At 39.5% G+C, this 14,495-nt stretch overlaps 1 protein-coding gene across 6 annotated transcripts in view; it reads right to left on the reverse strand.

Annotated features, from left to right (window-relative positions):
- Nucleotides 1-4,501: 4,501 nt before the first annotated feature.
- The window catches only part of greb1 (growth regulating estrogen receptor binding 1), a 42,792-nt gene continuing 32,798 nt past the window's right edge, over nt 4,502-14,495 (reverse strand). For 4 of the 6 annotated variants that reach the window (XM_061964332.1, XM_061964329.1, XM_061964330.1 and 1 more), the window contains exons 28-34: nt 13,396-13,600; nt 13,164-13,326; nt 11,910-12,028; nt 11,579-11,811; nt 10,963-11,163; nt 10,728-10,866; nt 4,502-5,304 (exon numbers count right to left, since the gene is read on the reverse strand). In XM_061964332.1, coding sequence (XP_061820316.1) covers nt 5,141-5,304; nt 10,728-10,866; nt 10,963-11,163; nt 11,579-11,811; nt 11,910-12,028; nt 13,164-13,326; nt 13,396-13,600 — 1,224 coding nt within the window. In that variant the 3' untranslated portion in view covers nt 4,502-5,140. Of the gene's footprint in view, nt 5,305-5,324; nt 5,529-10,727; nt 10,867-10,962; nt 11,164-11,578; nt 11,812-11,909; nt 12,029-13,163; nt 13,327-13,395; nt 13,601-14,495 lie in introns of those variants that run through there. The other 2 variants (XM_061964331.1, XR_009815629.1) reach the window with 2 other exon arrangements.

Below are 14,495 nucleotides of genomic sequence, written 5' to 3' on the forward strand. Positions count from 1 at the left end.
TAATTTATTGTTCTTAATGGAAAGGCAACCGCTTGTTACTCTCGGGGTCTCCTAGCCGCTCAGGCAAAACATACGGTCTAAAAATGCATTTTTCCATCGATAACATGACATCATTGCGCCAAGTGTGTGCTCTTTCAGTCAATTAGTGCGCATATACACAGCCCGACCCCCGGCCAAAAAAATTTGAATTGTAATTTTGAAGAATTCATCTGAATGTGCATGAACTATTTCTGTTCAAAATTGTTAGAAATGTTAAATGTTTAAATATTAACTGTCAGTTTACTGCACTGTGCCAACTGTACTACTATATGAGTATGTATTTTCTATTGTTTCATTGAAAATAAAACAGAAAAGTCCATTTGGCTGTCATCTGTTTTAATTATGAGACACAATTGTGTCAAAGTCATGATTTTTTTTTTATGCTTGAAATAAGAAATTATTACTTTAAAAAGTAGTTTTATACTAAGTTGTGAGTGTTAATGATACAGCTTTGCAACAGTTGATATTCTAGATTCAAGCATGTTTTACTCAATATAGGTCATAAAATCTCAGCTACAAGCTGTAATATCTTACTGAAATAATTTAGGACCAAAACCCTTAAAACAAGTAAAACACTCTAACATAAAATCTGTTTAGTGAGAAGAATTATCTTTTCAGACAGAAAATAAGCAAATATCACCCTTATTTGAGATATTTCATCTTACTTAGATTTCCGTTTTTGCAGTGCACTGCCTTTGCGTGCCAGCCCAATCACATAATACCTACGGTTTTTCACACACACAAGTGAATGCCACCCATACTTGGTCAACACCCATACAGGTCACACTGAGGGTGGCCGTATAAACAACTTTAACACTGTTACAAATATGCGGCACACTGTGAACCCACACCAAACAAGAATGACAAACACATTCCGGGAGAACATCCGCACCGTAACACAACATAAACACAACAGAACAAATACCCAGAACCCTTTGCAGCACTAACTCTTCCGGGACGCTACAATATACACCCACGCTACCCACTACCCCCCCACCTCAACCCTGCGCCCCCCCCAACCTCCTCATGCTCTCTCAGGGAGAACATGTCCCAAATTCCAAGCTGCTGTTTTGAGGCATGTTAAAAAAAAATATTGCACTTTGTGACTTCAATAATAAATATGGCAGTGCCATGTTGGCATTTCTTTCCATAACTTGAGTTGATTTATTTTGGAAAACCTTGTTACATTGTTTAATGCATCCAGCGGGGCATCACAACAAAATTAGGCATAATAATGTGTTAATTCCACGACTGTATATATCGGTATCGGTTGGTATCGGAATCGGTAATTAAGAGTTGGACAATATCGAATATCGGCAAAAAAGCCATTATCGGACATCTCTAATCCCAGGCACTGATGTCATGTCCTGGGCAAGACACCGCAGCCACTTTGTTGACCCGGGTCATCATGCATGGTGGCTGCCCACTGCTCCTGGAAGGGATGGGCTAATTGCAGAGACAAATTTAACTGTACATTGGATCTCTTCTCTGGTTTAGAAGATATGCAATTTTTTTTCTGTTAAATTTGAAAGAACAAATACATTTAGCAAGGAAAAAATGCTTTATCGAAAAATATTATTTCAGGGTTTTCCACAGGCCACACACATTAAATGATTGGCTGGCTAGATTTGGCCTTCGGGCCTTGAGTTTGACCCCAGTATTGTACAGTTTACCATATCATATTTAGTAATGCTGAATTAACTGCAAAATAATTCTTCAATCAATCAATCTTTATTTATATAGCCCTAAATCACAAGTGTCTCAAAGGGCTGCACAAGCCACAACGACATCCTCGGTACAAAGCCTACAAATTTTCAAGAATTTTCAAGTCTAATTCTTGAAAATAATTAGACTTCTGGACATGTAACTTCTTTTCAAATGCCAATGTTGAAAGGTTTAAAGTAATAGTATAACCTAAAAATGTTGCCGAGCAACAAGTGACTAATAAAAACATGTCTCGTGACCAGGAAACAATGACTGTTGAGCTAAACTAGCATGGTATTGTTTCATTTCACTTATAAAGTTGTTATGAGTGGCGCTTTATAGTGTGAACGGGACACAGTTCGAAGAGGAAAAATAAGTTACAAAAAGCAAAAGACACAAAAACAAATGGAACAATAGTGTAGTTTTCTTTGTCGTATGTCCAGTAAGTAGCGAAGTACAGTGATGTGCGATACCACTGATTTTCTTTTCGATCCGATACCGAGTAAAATTCAGGCTGATATCTGCGATACCAATCCGATACTTTGTGGAAATATGTTAATCTTATCTATCATCATCTGTGTATAGCGTCTCCAAATAGCCAAGAAGAAAAGGATACATACATTTGCTGTTTTATAATGCTGAGTGACTCATTAATTGCCAGTAATTTTCTAAAATAACCGAATGAATGACAGACTACTGCGATGAGGTTGCGACTTGTCCAGGGTGTACCCCGCTTACCGCCCGAATGCAGCTGAGATAGGTTCCAGCGACCCCAAAAGGGACAAGCGGTAGAAAATGGATGGATGGATGACAGACTAAATTACTGAGCACAGCCCAGTGTGACGCCGCGCTTGCTCATTAGGCGGAAGAAAAAGTAGTTCCACCAATCGCGTTTCATTTTGACAAGATCTCAGTGATTTAGTTAATTTACACTGCGTTCCTGTGAATAATATACTCCATGGTTCTTTACCATAGTACTGGTGCCCATTGTTGGGCCACGAGCACACCCCAGAGCAGTGGTTCTCAAATGGGGGTACTTGAAGGTATGCCAAGGGGTACGTGAGATTTTTTTTTAAATGTCTGTCAAAAAGAACTGTGAAAAGAAATGCAACAATGCAATATTCAATGTTGACAGCTAGATTTTTTGTGGACATGTTCCATAAATATTGATGTTAAAGATTTCTTTTTAGAATTAAGTTCATGAATCCAGATGAATCTCTATTACAATCCCCAAAGAGGGCACTTTAAGTTGATGATTACTTCTATGTGTAGAAATATGTATTTATAATTGAATCACTTGTTTATTTTTCAACAAGTTTTTAGTTATTTTTATATCTTTTTTTCCAAATAGTTCAAAAAAGACCACAACAAATGAGCAATATTTTGCACTGTTATACAATTTAATAAATCAGAAACTGATGACAGTGGCGTCACGGTGGTAGAGGGGTTAGTGCATCTGCCTCACAATACGAAGGTCCTGCGTAGTCTTGGGTTCAATCCCGGGCTCGGGATCTTTCTGTGTGGAGTTTGCATGTTCTCCCCGTGACTGCGTGGGTTCCCTCCGGGTACTCCGGCTTCCTCCCACTTCCAAAGACATGCACCTGGGGATAGGTTGATTGGCAACACTAAATTGGCCCTAGTGTGTGAATGTGAGTGTGAATGTTGTCTGTCTATCTGTGTTGGCCCTGCGATGAGGTGGCGACTTGTCCAGGGTGTACCCCGCCTTCCACCCGATTGTAGCTGAGATAGGCTCCAGCGCCCCCCGCGACCCCAAAAGGGAATAAGCGGTAGAAAATGGATGGATGGATGGAAACTGATGACATAGTGCTGTATTTTACTTTTTTATCTCTTTTTTTCAACCAAAAATGCTTTGCTCTGATTAGGGGGTACTTGAATTAAAAAAAATGTTCCCAGGGGGTACATCACTGAAAAAAGGTTGAGAACCACTGCCCCAGAGGGCCGCCAATAAACATGGTTTTTGGTCTGTATGGGCCGCAGCGGTACTCAGTTGTAATACACTTTTTCACCACTTGTGGCAGTAATGACAATACCACACAAACAGGAGAAATCTGGAGTATAAAAAATATGACTAAACCGGTGAAGCTGTATTTTCATTTGCACTTGACAGTTTGGCTTAGAAACATCCATCCATCCATCCATTTTTTTACCGCTTGTCCCTTTTGGAGTCGCGGGGGGTGCAGGAGCCTATCTCAGCTGCATTCGGGCGGAAGGTGAGGTACACCCGGGACAAGTCGCCACCTCATCGCAGGGCCAACACATATAGACAGACAACATTCTCACACACTAGGGCCAATTTAGTGTTGCCAATCAACCTATCCCCAGGTGCATGTCTTTGGAGGTGGGAGGAAGCCGCAGTTCCGCACTCCATCCAGCTTTATAATCACTCACCATACAGCAAGAGATGATATATGTCTATTACCTGACCACTTCTATGTTAGCTACCTCTCTTTGTTTATAATGTGTATTTTCTGCTGGATCTACTCTCTATTTTATGCTGCAGCTGTTACATATACTGTAATATTGTACATGGTAATTGTTATATATTGTATATATTATATAAAAATATATCAGTATATATCATATACTGTATAAATAATATGTAAATATGACATATATGTTATATTTTATATTGCTACGGTACATTTTTAGTCTACTTTATACCTGCATTATCCTTTCCATCCTTAAAATCGATGTGCTCCATAATGGGTCTACAAACAACAAAAACAGCAACACATTAGAAATTAAAACATTTCTGTACATTTATACAATAAGAAACATACGTGACATGCTGCCAATTTACAGTACAAAACATTATTCAGATGGAAGGGAACAAATCTACATTTCAATAAAGAAAAACAAGCTCAAGCAGTAGATAAGTACTGTATAAAATATTCTTAAAATAATTAACATGCAAATCTCTACAAAAAAAAAAGATATAAAAAACATAATGCCAAAAATCGGCTACCCTCATACCCTCATGATTGTGTCACTTGATGGAAAAGGTCTGCAGAAAGTAATACTGCAGAGTATTGCAACACGACATGCACCTACATTGTGTTCTCACAAGCAAGAAATCATACACAGTTGGATTGTTTTCTGTTTTCCAATCACATGCCGCTGATAAGCTGCAATGAAAATGTTGAAAATATTGTTTATATTTTTTAGAATAACAGAGCTTTTTTCAAGTAAAGCAAAAATACACAAGTTTTCTGTCACAAGAGTGCATTACTTTTCACACAAAACTCTTGTAAAAACAGCTAGGCACCTTCCAAACACACACACAAAAGGAATACAAATAGTTTCCATTTAGAGCATACATTTAGTTCATGTAAACAATATGTTTTCAGGTGATTCATGTGTTCATGGTTGTTCCAAGTCATATATGCTTTCCTGTCAGGAAGAACAGAGGTCGGTCCTCCTTGGCGTTTGCGGTCTGGAATTCATCGCTGAGCCTGAACCTCCATTCCTCTTCCAGTTCCAGCCTGCCGACTGTCTGCCGTAAGGAGCTGCGATCTTCACTGATCACACACAGAGTCGCACCTGCAAGCAGAAGGAATGATACTAGGAATGTAACGGTATTGTAGATACCACGGTATTTCGGTATCAAAGTCTTCAAAATAATGCCGTGACGCCAGGCGGTATCAAACAAAAACTTGGTGTGTAGTTTTTGTCTGGCGCTTTAGCGTTGGCCGGGTCTGAAAATAAACTACATCTCCCAGAATCCTCTGCACAGCGTGGGGGCGGCAAGGTGGGGGCGTGGAACGCTGTAAGCAGAAAAAGGAAGTGTGTTCGTAGTCCATCCATCCATTTTCTACAGCAGTCGTTGAGAGAAATTGTTTTTAGGACATTTCCTGAAAAATGTCATCAAAATCTGTGTATAATTGTTTGAGTTATGTTTAAGGATGGGAATTGATAAGATTTTTACAGTTCTGATTTTACTTTTGATTCTGCTAAACGATTCGGGTCTTTATCGATTCTCCTATCAATTCTTTGTAAAAAAAGATTTAAAAAAGTTGAGTTTAGTTTAGAGGTAACATGACCTTACAAAGACTACACAGTAAGGTCTTAAAAGGCACAGAGTACAGAAAAGAAAAACATTTTTGAAAATAAATTTAAGAAATAAATATTCTTCTGTAGAGTCTAACAAACTAGACATAAGTGGAAATTACACAAGAATATAACAATCTTTTGTCATCTCCCTAAAAACATACTGGTGAAAAAAAAAAAAAATGACTACCATGTAAAGGCTTGTTTAGATGTACAAGCTGAAAGTAATATATGACATAGGTCAATAACATGCAACACAAGATATTTCAAGCCTTCTTTCGATATAAAGTTGATGTTTATTGCTTGCAGCTTATAAAAACCATCAATTGAAAATCTCAAGAGAAGGTGGGTTTTCAAAAAATTTAAGCCATGATCATCAAAATTATAATAAATAAAGGCTTGACATATCTCACTTTGTCTGTAATGAGTTTATATCACATTTTAGATTCACATTTGAAGTTGAATTGCTGACATAAGTGGACTTCTACACGATATTGTAATATTTTGAGTTTCACCTGTGTATTATAATGACTGAGTGAAAATGTGGTTGGAGGAAAACATGCAACTTTTCTCTGACTTCAATTGAACATTCCCCTAACGAAGGATAATCTAATGTGGCAAACGAGTGCAAGCTTTTGACCACAAACTTATTCGTTGCTCGGTGACATCCGGCCGAGTGCTACTCTTCCCTGCCGCGGTGAAAGCTAGCGGCAGACGTGAATTTGAGCCCTCACTGCCCGCCTCCAAACCAGTCAGAATATGTCTCCTATGCTCGTCTAATCTGCTCAGTGGCCTTGTGCTTAGAGTGTCCGCCCTGAGATTGGTAGGTTGTGAGTTCAAACCTAGTCATACCAAAGACTTTAAAAATGGGACCCATAACCTCCCTGCTTGGCACTCAGTATCTAGGGTTGGAATTGGGGGTTAAATCACCAAAATTATTCTCGAGTGCGGCCACCGCTGCTGCTCACTGCTGTCCTCACCTCCCAGGGAGTGGAACAAGGGGATGGGTCAAATGCAGAGGATAATTTCACCACACCTAGTGTGTGCCTGTCTATCAGTGGTACTTTGACTTTAACTTTAATTGAGAAGGCATTTCTTTCAATTTAACAGGTAACAGCACTAACGGTGTAGGCAGTGTTTTGTTAGTATACAGAATGTTGTATTTGCGCCTAATAGACTGCTGCTGCCCTGTATGAGATTGGCGCGGTTCAAAGATGCTACATTCATTTATTGTTATTGCATGCTGTGTGTTTAAATGTTTCTAAACTCTCAAGCGCTTATTCCGCCAGAGCACCGCCATGTTGCTGTCTGATGTCACTACACACGTTGCGTAATGACGTCATTGCCGCCCGCAGGAATCGTTAGAGGAATCATTTGAATAAATGGCAAGCGATTCCAAGGAATTGATACACTGGAAACTGGTTCGAAACAAGAACCGGTTGTTCTGGAAAGCAAAGCGCACCACTTTTGTCTGGAGTGTTTCCAAGGCGACGCACCGCACAGAGGAAAATCACCAAAAAAATACATTGTGGGAAATACCAGTAAACTGAAAAGCTACTTAACAAATCCTCAATCCATCCATCTATTATCTACCGCTTGTCTCTCCCAATGTCACTGTGGGGCTGAAGCCTATTCCAGCTGCACTTGGGCGGATGGCAAGGTACACCCTGGACAAGCCGACACTTCATAAACCCTCACCCAGAAAATATATTTGAAGCCAGCGAAGCTAAACATCATTTTGAGAGGTATATACATTATTAAAAGTTATATTGTTAGTTGATTTTTGTGAGAAACATAATTTTCCTAACTGAAATAAAACATGTCGACTATGGAGGACACTGCTTCTCATAAAGTAAAAGTTGTAAGACACTAAAGTAGTGCTGGAACTAACGAGTGTTTTGATAGTCGACTAGTCGGATTACAAAGCATACACGTATTGAATGCTCTAATTTAGCCATCAACTTTTAAATTCAGCTTGAGATATTTTAGGCATGTGATAACTAACAAAGATGACTAATTTGTTCATAAATAATTATTTATACTGTAACTATGCTGCTCATTAGGCTGTTACAAAACATTTAATAACTATTAAACTTTTGTCCATTTATATATACGGACAAAAATATTTTTTATGTAAAAAAAGGACAGTTAAACTAGCAGCAATAACAACAAACAACAAAACTAACTTGTTCAAACCCCCCCCCCCCCCAAAAAAAAACAAGCATTTTGTGATGATGTGCTTAAAAAGATGCACACTGATATATTATTGATTTAACTCCTGGCATTTTCAGCATTCTAATACACAATGCCTATGATTGTATCATTGAGTTCCGTATTTTTCGGACTATAAGTCGCAGTTTTTTTCATAGTTTGGCCGGGCTCCAGTGCGACTTATATATGTTTTTTTCCTTCTTTATTATGCATTTTCGGCAGGTGCGACTTATACTCCGAAAAATACGGTAATTCTTAACATTTTAGCTATGTAATAGATTGTATGTTTTATCTTGTGATACCTGTGCATTAGTGCCTAATGTTTAGTGTGTGTGTGTGTGTGTGTGTGTGTGTTTGCGTGCACGTGTGTACAATTGCGTTTGTTATTGAGTCTTTTTTTCACTGTATTGCAAATTGACGATGCTTTAAAAAGTGCTTAATGCTTAATGTCTCACAGATATAGTGTCATAAAAACAAGATATGCTCTGCAAAATGATCAAGGTATTCATATTTTTAACAAGAATAGGAGGAAATATTCCCACACTTTACATGTTTTCACCTGCGATGTTGATGCGAGTGGTGGCGCTGACTCGGGTTCTCCGGAAAAACACGAGTGATGACGTAATTATTATTTCATTATTGTTACACTGGATGTTTACATTGTTTTTTTGATTGATTGATTGAAACTTTTATTAGTAGATTGCACAGTATAGTACATATTCCGTACAATTGACCACTAAATGGTAACACCCTAATAAGTAAATCAATTCATGGTCACGTCACGTCACGTTAGAGAAACTCAACAGTAAGTTGTTTTTTATATTTGCTTGAAACAGTGGATTGTTTCGGACAATTCGTTGCACTTAAAAAGTCATGTTTGTCGTAATAAATATGACTTGAACATTTGAGAATTATGTTTGTGTTCAATTAAATTAAGTGTCCATCCATCTTCTTCCGCTTATCTGAGGTCGGGTCGTGGGGGCAGCAGCCTAAGCAGAGAAGCCCAGACTTTCCTCTCCCAGCCACTTTGTCTAGCTCCTCCCAGGGGATCCAGAGGTGTTCTTAGGCCGGCTGGGAGACATGGTCTCCCCCGTGGCATGCTACGGGCCGGATGTGCCCTAATCACCTCCCAAGGGCGTGGGGGATCCTGACCAGATGCCCGAACCACCACATCTGGCTCCTCTCGATGTGGAGGAGCAGTGGCTTTATTCTGAGCTTCTCTCGAATGACAGAGCTTCTCAACCTATCGCTACGGGAGAGCCCGGCCACCGGACAGAAAAACTCATTTCGCCCGCTTTTACCCGTGATCTTGTCCTTTTAGTTATAACCCAAAGATCGGGACCACAGGTTGGGATGGGAATGTAAAAATGACTGGCAAATTGAGAGCTTTGCCTTCTGGCTCAGCTCCTTCTTCACCACGACGGATCGATGCAGGGTGCGAATCACTGCAGACGCCGCACCGATACTCACTCACTCCTTCACTTGTGAACAAGACCCCAAGGTACTTGGAACTTTCGTCCCGACCCGAAGATGAAAAGTGTGTGTGTTTATCCTAAACATTCCTGCCACTTTCATTTTGTACACTATAACATTTTAAAGTCTTTACCACAATAGCTTCTAAGAAATGGAAATGGACATTTCGTATGTAAACTATATTGTCCAATACAGTCTATGACCTTGTCTAACAAAGCTAGTATGTTTGTGCAACGAATGCTTAGCATGCTAGTCGTGTCAATGACACATCGACATATATTATGTCGATGTGTCATCCAACTGACAGGGCAACATATATTTTCGACAAATAAAACCGTGGATATGGGTAGTGTCAGTGCCTATTTCGTTCTCAATATGCTGATACGCTGAGGAAAAGCGTTCCAACATTAGCACGGCTAATTGCGGTTTCTGGTATTGTATCAGACACATATGGAGTGGTATTTGCTTGGCACAATATAATGCATTACATGTAATGATTTTCTACTTTGTGTATTGACATGGTAGTAGGCTATATGATTTATGCGTAAAGGGGTTTTTGTGTAACGTGGGTTGGCTCATAGAATTGCACTCTGCACTGAAATATGGTGATGTGCGTACATGGAATAGAATGCAGTGTGTCAGGTTGGATGCAACATGGAGTTATGTTGAACGAAATGTGGCGGTAATTTTACTGTTGGCCCTGGCTTGGCATCAAAGTAGGCCTATGCGAATGCGATATATATTATATATAATTATTTCAATGGTGGTCCGTGCGGTCAAACTAGACATTTTAGAAGGGTAATGCCAACAATCTGTCCCGACTCCCGACGAAAATATTGCTGCGTAACTTTACAAATACATTTGGCTAATTGACATCAGTAAAATGTGGCATAATTATTTAGTAAACCATCTTGCAAGGAGCATAAACAAGGGAAACCTACAGCGTAGGACTCGTTGATTGCCATTTGAAGTTCCTTGGAGTAGGATTTGGATTTATCTGTGTATCTGGCAACCTCAGTCATGAAGAGTGGGAGGGGACTACGGAATTTTGACCATGATTGCAGTACCATTTCTGGCCACATTACTACATATGGCACCTTTAATGTTGGTCATTATAGTGGCCCTTGGAGAGCCAAATGTTTTCTGAGGTGGCACTTTGTGAAAACAGTTTCAGAACCACTGCTCTATAACATGCGCACTTCAATCGGTCATTATTTGCCTTGCACATGTACCTTTAAGGAATGTAAAGTTCTTGAGAAAGCTGGGGGTCACAAAGGTGTCAGCAAAACAGAGGAGTAGGCCGCTGAAGAGCAGACCCGTGGTGCAGATGTTGACGGAGTGAGGTCTTGAACTTACAAAACACACTGTCACCTGCAGGGCGGAGGCGACAGAAGTATCACATATAAGCTACGGTGCAATGCACAGCACCATTATGAGTCTCCATATGTGAGATAACTATAGGTGTACCTCAGGGCCCAGGTTGATATAGCAGTCCACAGACAGAACGGGGTGCTCGTAGTTCTTGGTGCTGAGAGGAAAGAGTTTGTGGCTGGTGTGTTGGAGGTATTTTTCCAGGAGGAGTTGTGCCGGCGTGGCCAAGAAAAGATGCTTGCTGTCGGGTGCGCAGATGTACTGGGAGGGCCCCACTGAAGTGGGAACGTCAGTCATCTGTTTGTTGAAAAATGAAAGAATGTTATGCCCAACCAGGAACGAAGCATCAAATTGTGGGACCCTTTTTTTTTTTTTTACAAAAAGTGATAACAATTTCAAAATAAATTGGCCAAAATATTATTTAAAATATTCATATAACCTGTTATTATTCAATTAAATATAATTATAAATATGTCAAGTAAAATAGAGATTAGCTAATACACATAGGATTATCATTAGTGGGTAATATGAATCATAATCATTGTTATTATGAATATATTATTATTAGTGCATCCCCTAATTGTTTGGTCTCCCCGTCTTTAAAACCTAGTGACACATCATTTTCAAAACATCAACACCACCTCTAAGAGAGTCTCACCGTATCCCGAAGGTGTGATTGTGTGTTCCCATTAAGTATTTTCAATTGAATTACCTTCGTCTTGATGATGAAAGTTCTGTATCCTCCTATCGCGATCTGCTTCTTCATGACGCTGAAGTTGTTAAAGCGACAGACGAGCAGCCCGGCACTGTGCAACCGCAGGGTAAAGTCAACGTCATGACAGGTAAAGCGGTTCTGGTCGTACTGGACGTTTTGACTCTGGTCGACGTTGAGAAGGAGGAAGTCATGCAGGTGACCTCTGGAGAAAGGTTCCCTCTGGTTAGGAGCTGGATGCAAAAAGAGTGGACTCTACCTTTAGTCCAAATGGTATTTGGAACTTGAATTTATGATGACGTGACAAAATCATGCAGGTCAGATTGCTAACCTGTAAGCACACGGCTGCTCCACTTCCTCATTCCACACAGACCATAGTGGGACAGGTCTGGACAGGCTTCCATGTGTTGCAACACCTGTTTGAGTGACACAGCATGCTCCACTGGACCTCTAGCAGAATCAGGAAAAAAACCTTTAGGACCTGATTTACTAAGATCTGAATACCTCGCGCTAAACAGCGTGAGCAATCTGTAAAATAGCGTGTACTATTATTGGGCTTGTTTTGTGCAATCTACTAACACTGTGTGTAATTGAAAAGTGGTGCAGACAGCCTTATTTAAATGAGGATTTTATGTGTACTGTACGGGGCATCACCACAGAGACACTCTCACTTACTGCACATTCATGTTATCATGCTTCTGTGGTGTTTGCTATGTTTTCAAACAAGCAGGAGACACTTTTTACGTTGTGATGCGTTTTTTGAATTAATGCGCCGCATATGCTTACAATGAGCAAAACACGTATTTTTCAAAATGTTATTATAAATGTGCCTGTTACTACATTACGTATATACTTACAACATCTATACAACACCCTAATGGAGGTGTTTGAATGTTTTTTTAAGGGCTTTATGGGCAGAATAAAGTGTCTCCCATAGGCTTCATGTAAGCTGACATTTAATTCCATTTATTTAATATTTAGAATGCATAAAAAAACAAAACATCCGTTGTCTTAGCGCTCATAATGATTGTGATCGATAGGCAAAATAAGTAATTTAGCAACTATGAGATTATAAAAGGATGTTGCTGATGTTTTTTCTGACAGTCAAAATATGTTAAAAGATATGCGTAGGATGGAGGATTTTTTGTTCGTTGTGTGTCTTTGCAGCAGGAGCACGTTCTCTAACAGCCGTGTGTGTAAAAATGTGAGTTTGCAAGTCCTTTTCAAACGTAGGAAATAAAACGCAAATAGTGCTACTGAAACAGTGAGGAGTGTTAATAAATCACATTGCCTGTGCATAATAATAATATTTGCATTTTCTACACCCGGTATTGTGAGCGTTTTGATTATCAGCATATATTCTGAATATTAATGAAGACATAGATGCAAAATGGATTGCACGCCTTATTCTACTCACGTAACAGATGCAATTCAGTTTGGACACCTTTAGTAGATCAGCTTTCATGTGCTATCAACTTTGCACGTGTTTTAGTACACGCAAACCTTTAGTAAATCAGGCCCTCAGTCTCAAGGAAAGCGCTTATGATGTATTTCTCATACATGAAAGTGATGTGTTTGCACTTACGTGTGTACATTGAGGTCCACTGCATTCCACATCACGCACGAGTCATCTGCCAGGATAACAAAGGGCCAGACATCTACAGCTGGGGCTCCTCCCTCTAGCCGGCGACTGCGCTCCAGCTCCAGATTGTGGTAGGAGAGCTCCTTAATTAGGAAGTGAGCGGCACCTACAAGAGAACCAGTTTTTAAAAAGAAGCACTATGAACAAAGTTTGATTGTAGCAGTAACATGCACACCTATCCCAGCTGCATTGAAGATGGCAGGCATCACCAGCAGGATGTGGTTTGGCCAGTACTTCTTGTAGACTGCCATTTCATACTCTTTGACCACCAAGATATGAAGATGAGAGACTCCATCCATCGCATGGTACAGGTTAAAAAGACCATGCTCATGGCGACCAGTGGTGGGAGTGAAGATTGGACTCTTGATGCTGTCTGGGCTCTGATGCAAAGAAAAAGACAACACATTAAACATAGTGCAAGCAAAGTTTACATATATTTACCGAATTACTATAGACAAAAAATGCATGGTAATTGGAGGACCACAGTGAAATCCTCTAATTGTTAATGTTTCGAATAATAAGGTCTCCAACATGTTTTTATTGATATGCATTTTCCTACATGTACAGTACAGGGACTGTCCACTAGAACAGTGGTCCCCAACCACCGGGCCGCGGCCGGATTGGTACCAGGTCGCACAAGAAAAAAAAAAAAATATATATATATATATATCTTTTTTTTAAATTAAATCAACATAAAAACAATATATACACTATATATCAATGTATATCAATACAGTCTGCAGGGATACAGTCCGTAAGCACACATGATTGTATTTCTTTATTAAAAAAAAAGAAAAAAAAAAAAGGTTGGGGACCCCTGCACTAGAACGTTCTGATGGGATCCTTTTGATATAATTTGGAGAAGAATTAAACATCGGGGGAAATTTGATTTAAATTATCTTCCACGCCAAACAGGACATACAGTTTCTTAAGTTTGGATTCATATTCTTCTTTTGTTTTTGTGTTGTTGTTTAATTTTTTACACGGTAACGTAGTTGTTAGCACATAAGTCGCACAGTCAGGAGAGCTGGGTTTGAAACTCCGATTGTGTAGAGTTTGCATGTTCTCTCTGTGCAAGCATGGATTATCTCTAGATAGTCAGGCTTCCTCCCACATTCCAGAAATCTGCATGCTAGGTTAATTAAGACTCTAAATTGTCCAAATGTGTGATTGTGAGTGTGTTTTTTAAATTTGACCCCTTTGAAGGCTTTTTGATTACAGGTTTGAATTAGTAAAGTAACTCTAGTATGCAAATTTATACCAATTGAAAACTGA

The sequence above is a fragment of the Nerophis lumbriciformis genome, linkage group LG06, assembly GCF_033978685.3.
Source record: "Nerophis lumbriciformis linkage group LG06, RoL_Nlum_v2.1, whole genome shotgun sequence".
NCBI lineage: Eukaryota > Metazoa > Chordata > Actinopteri > Syngnathiformes > Syngnathidae > Nerophis > Nerophis lumbriciformis.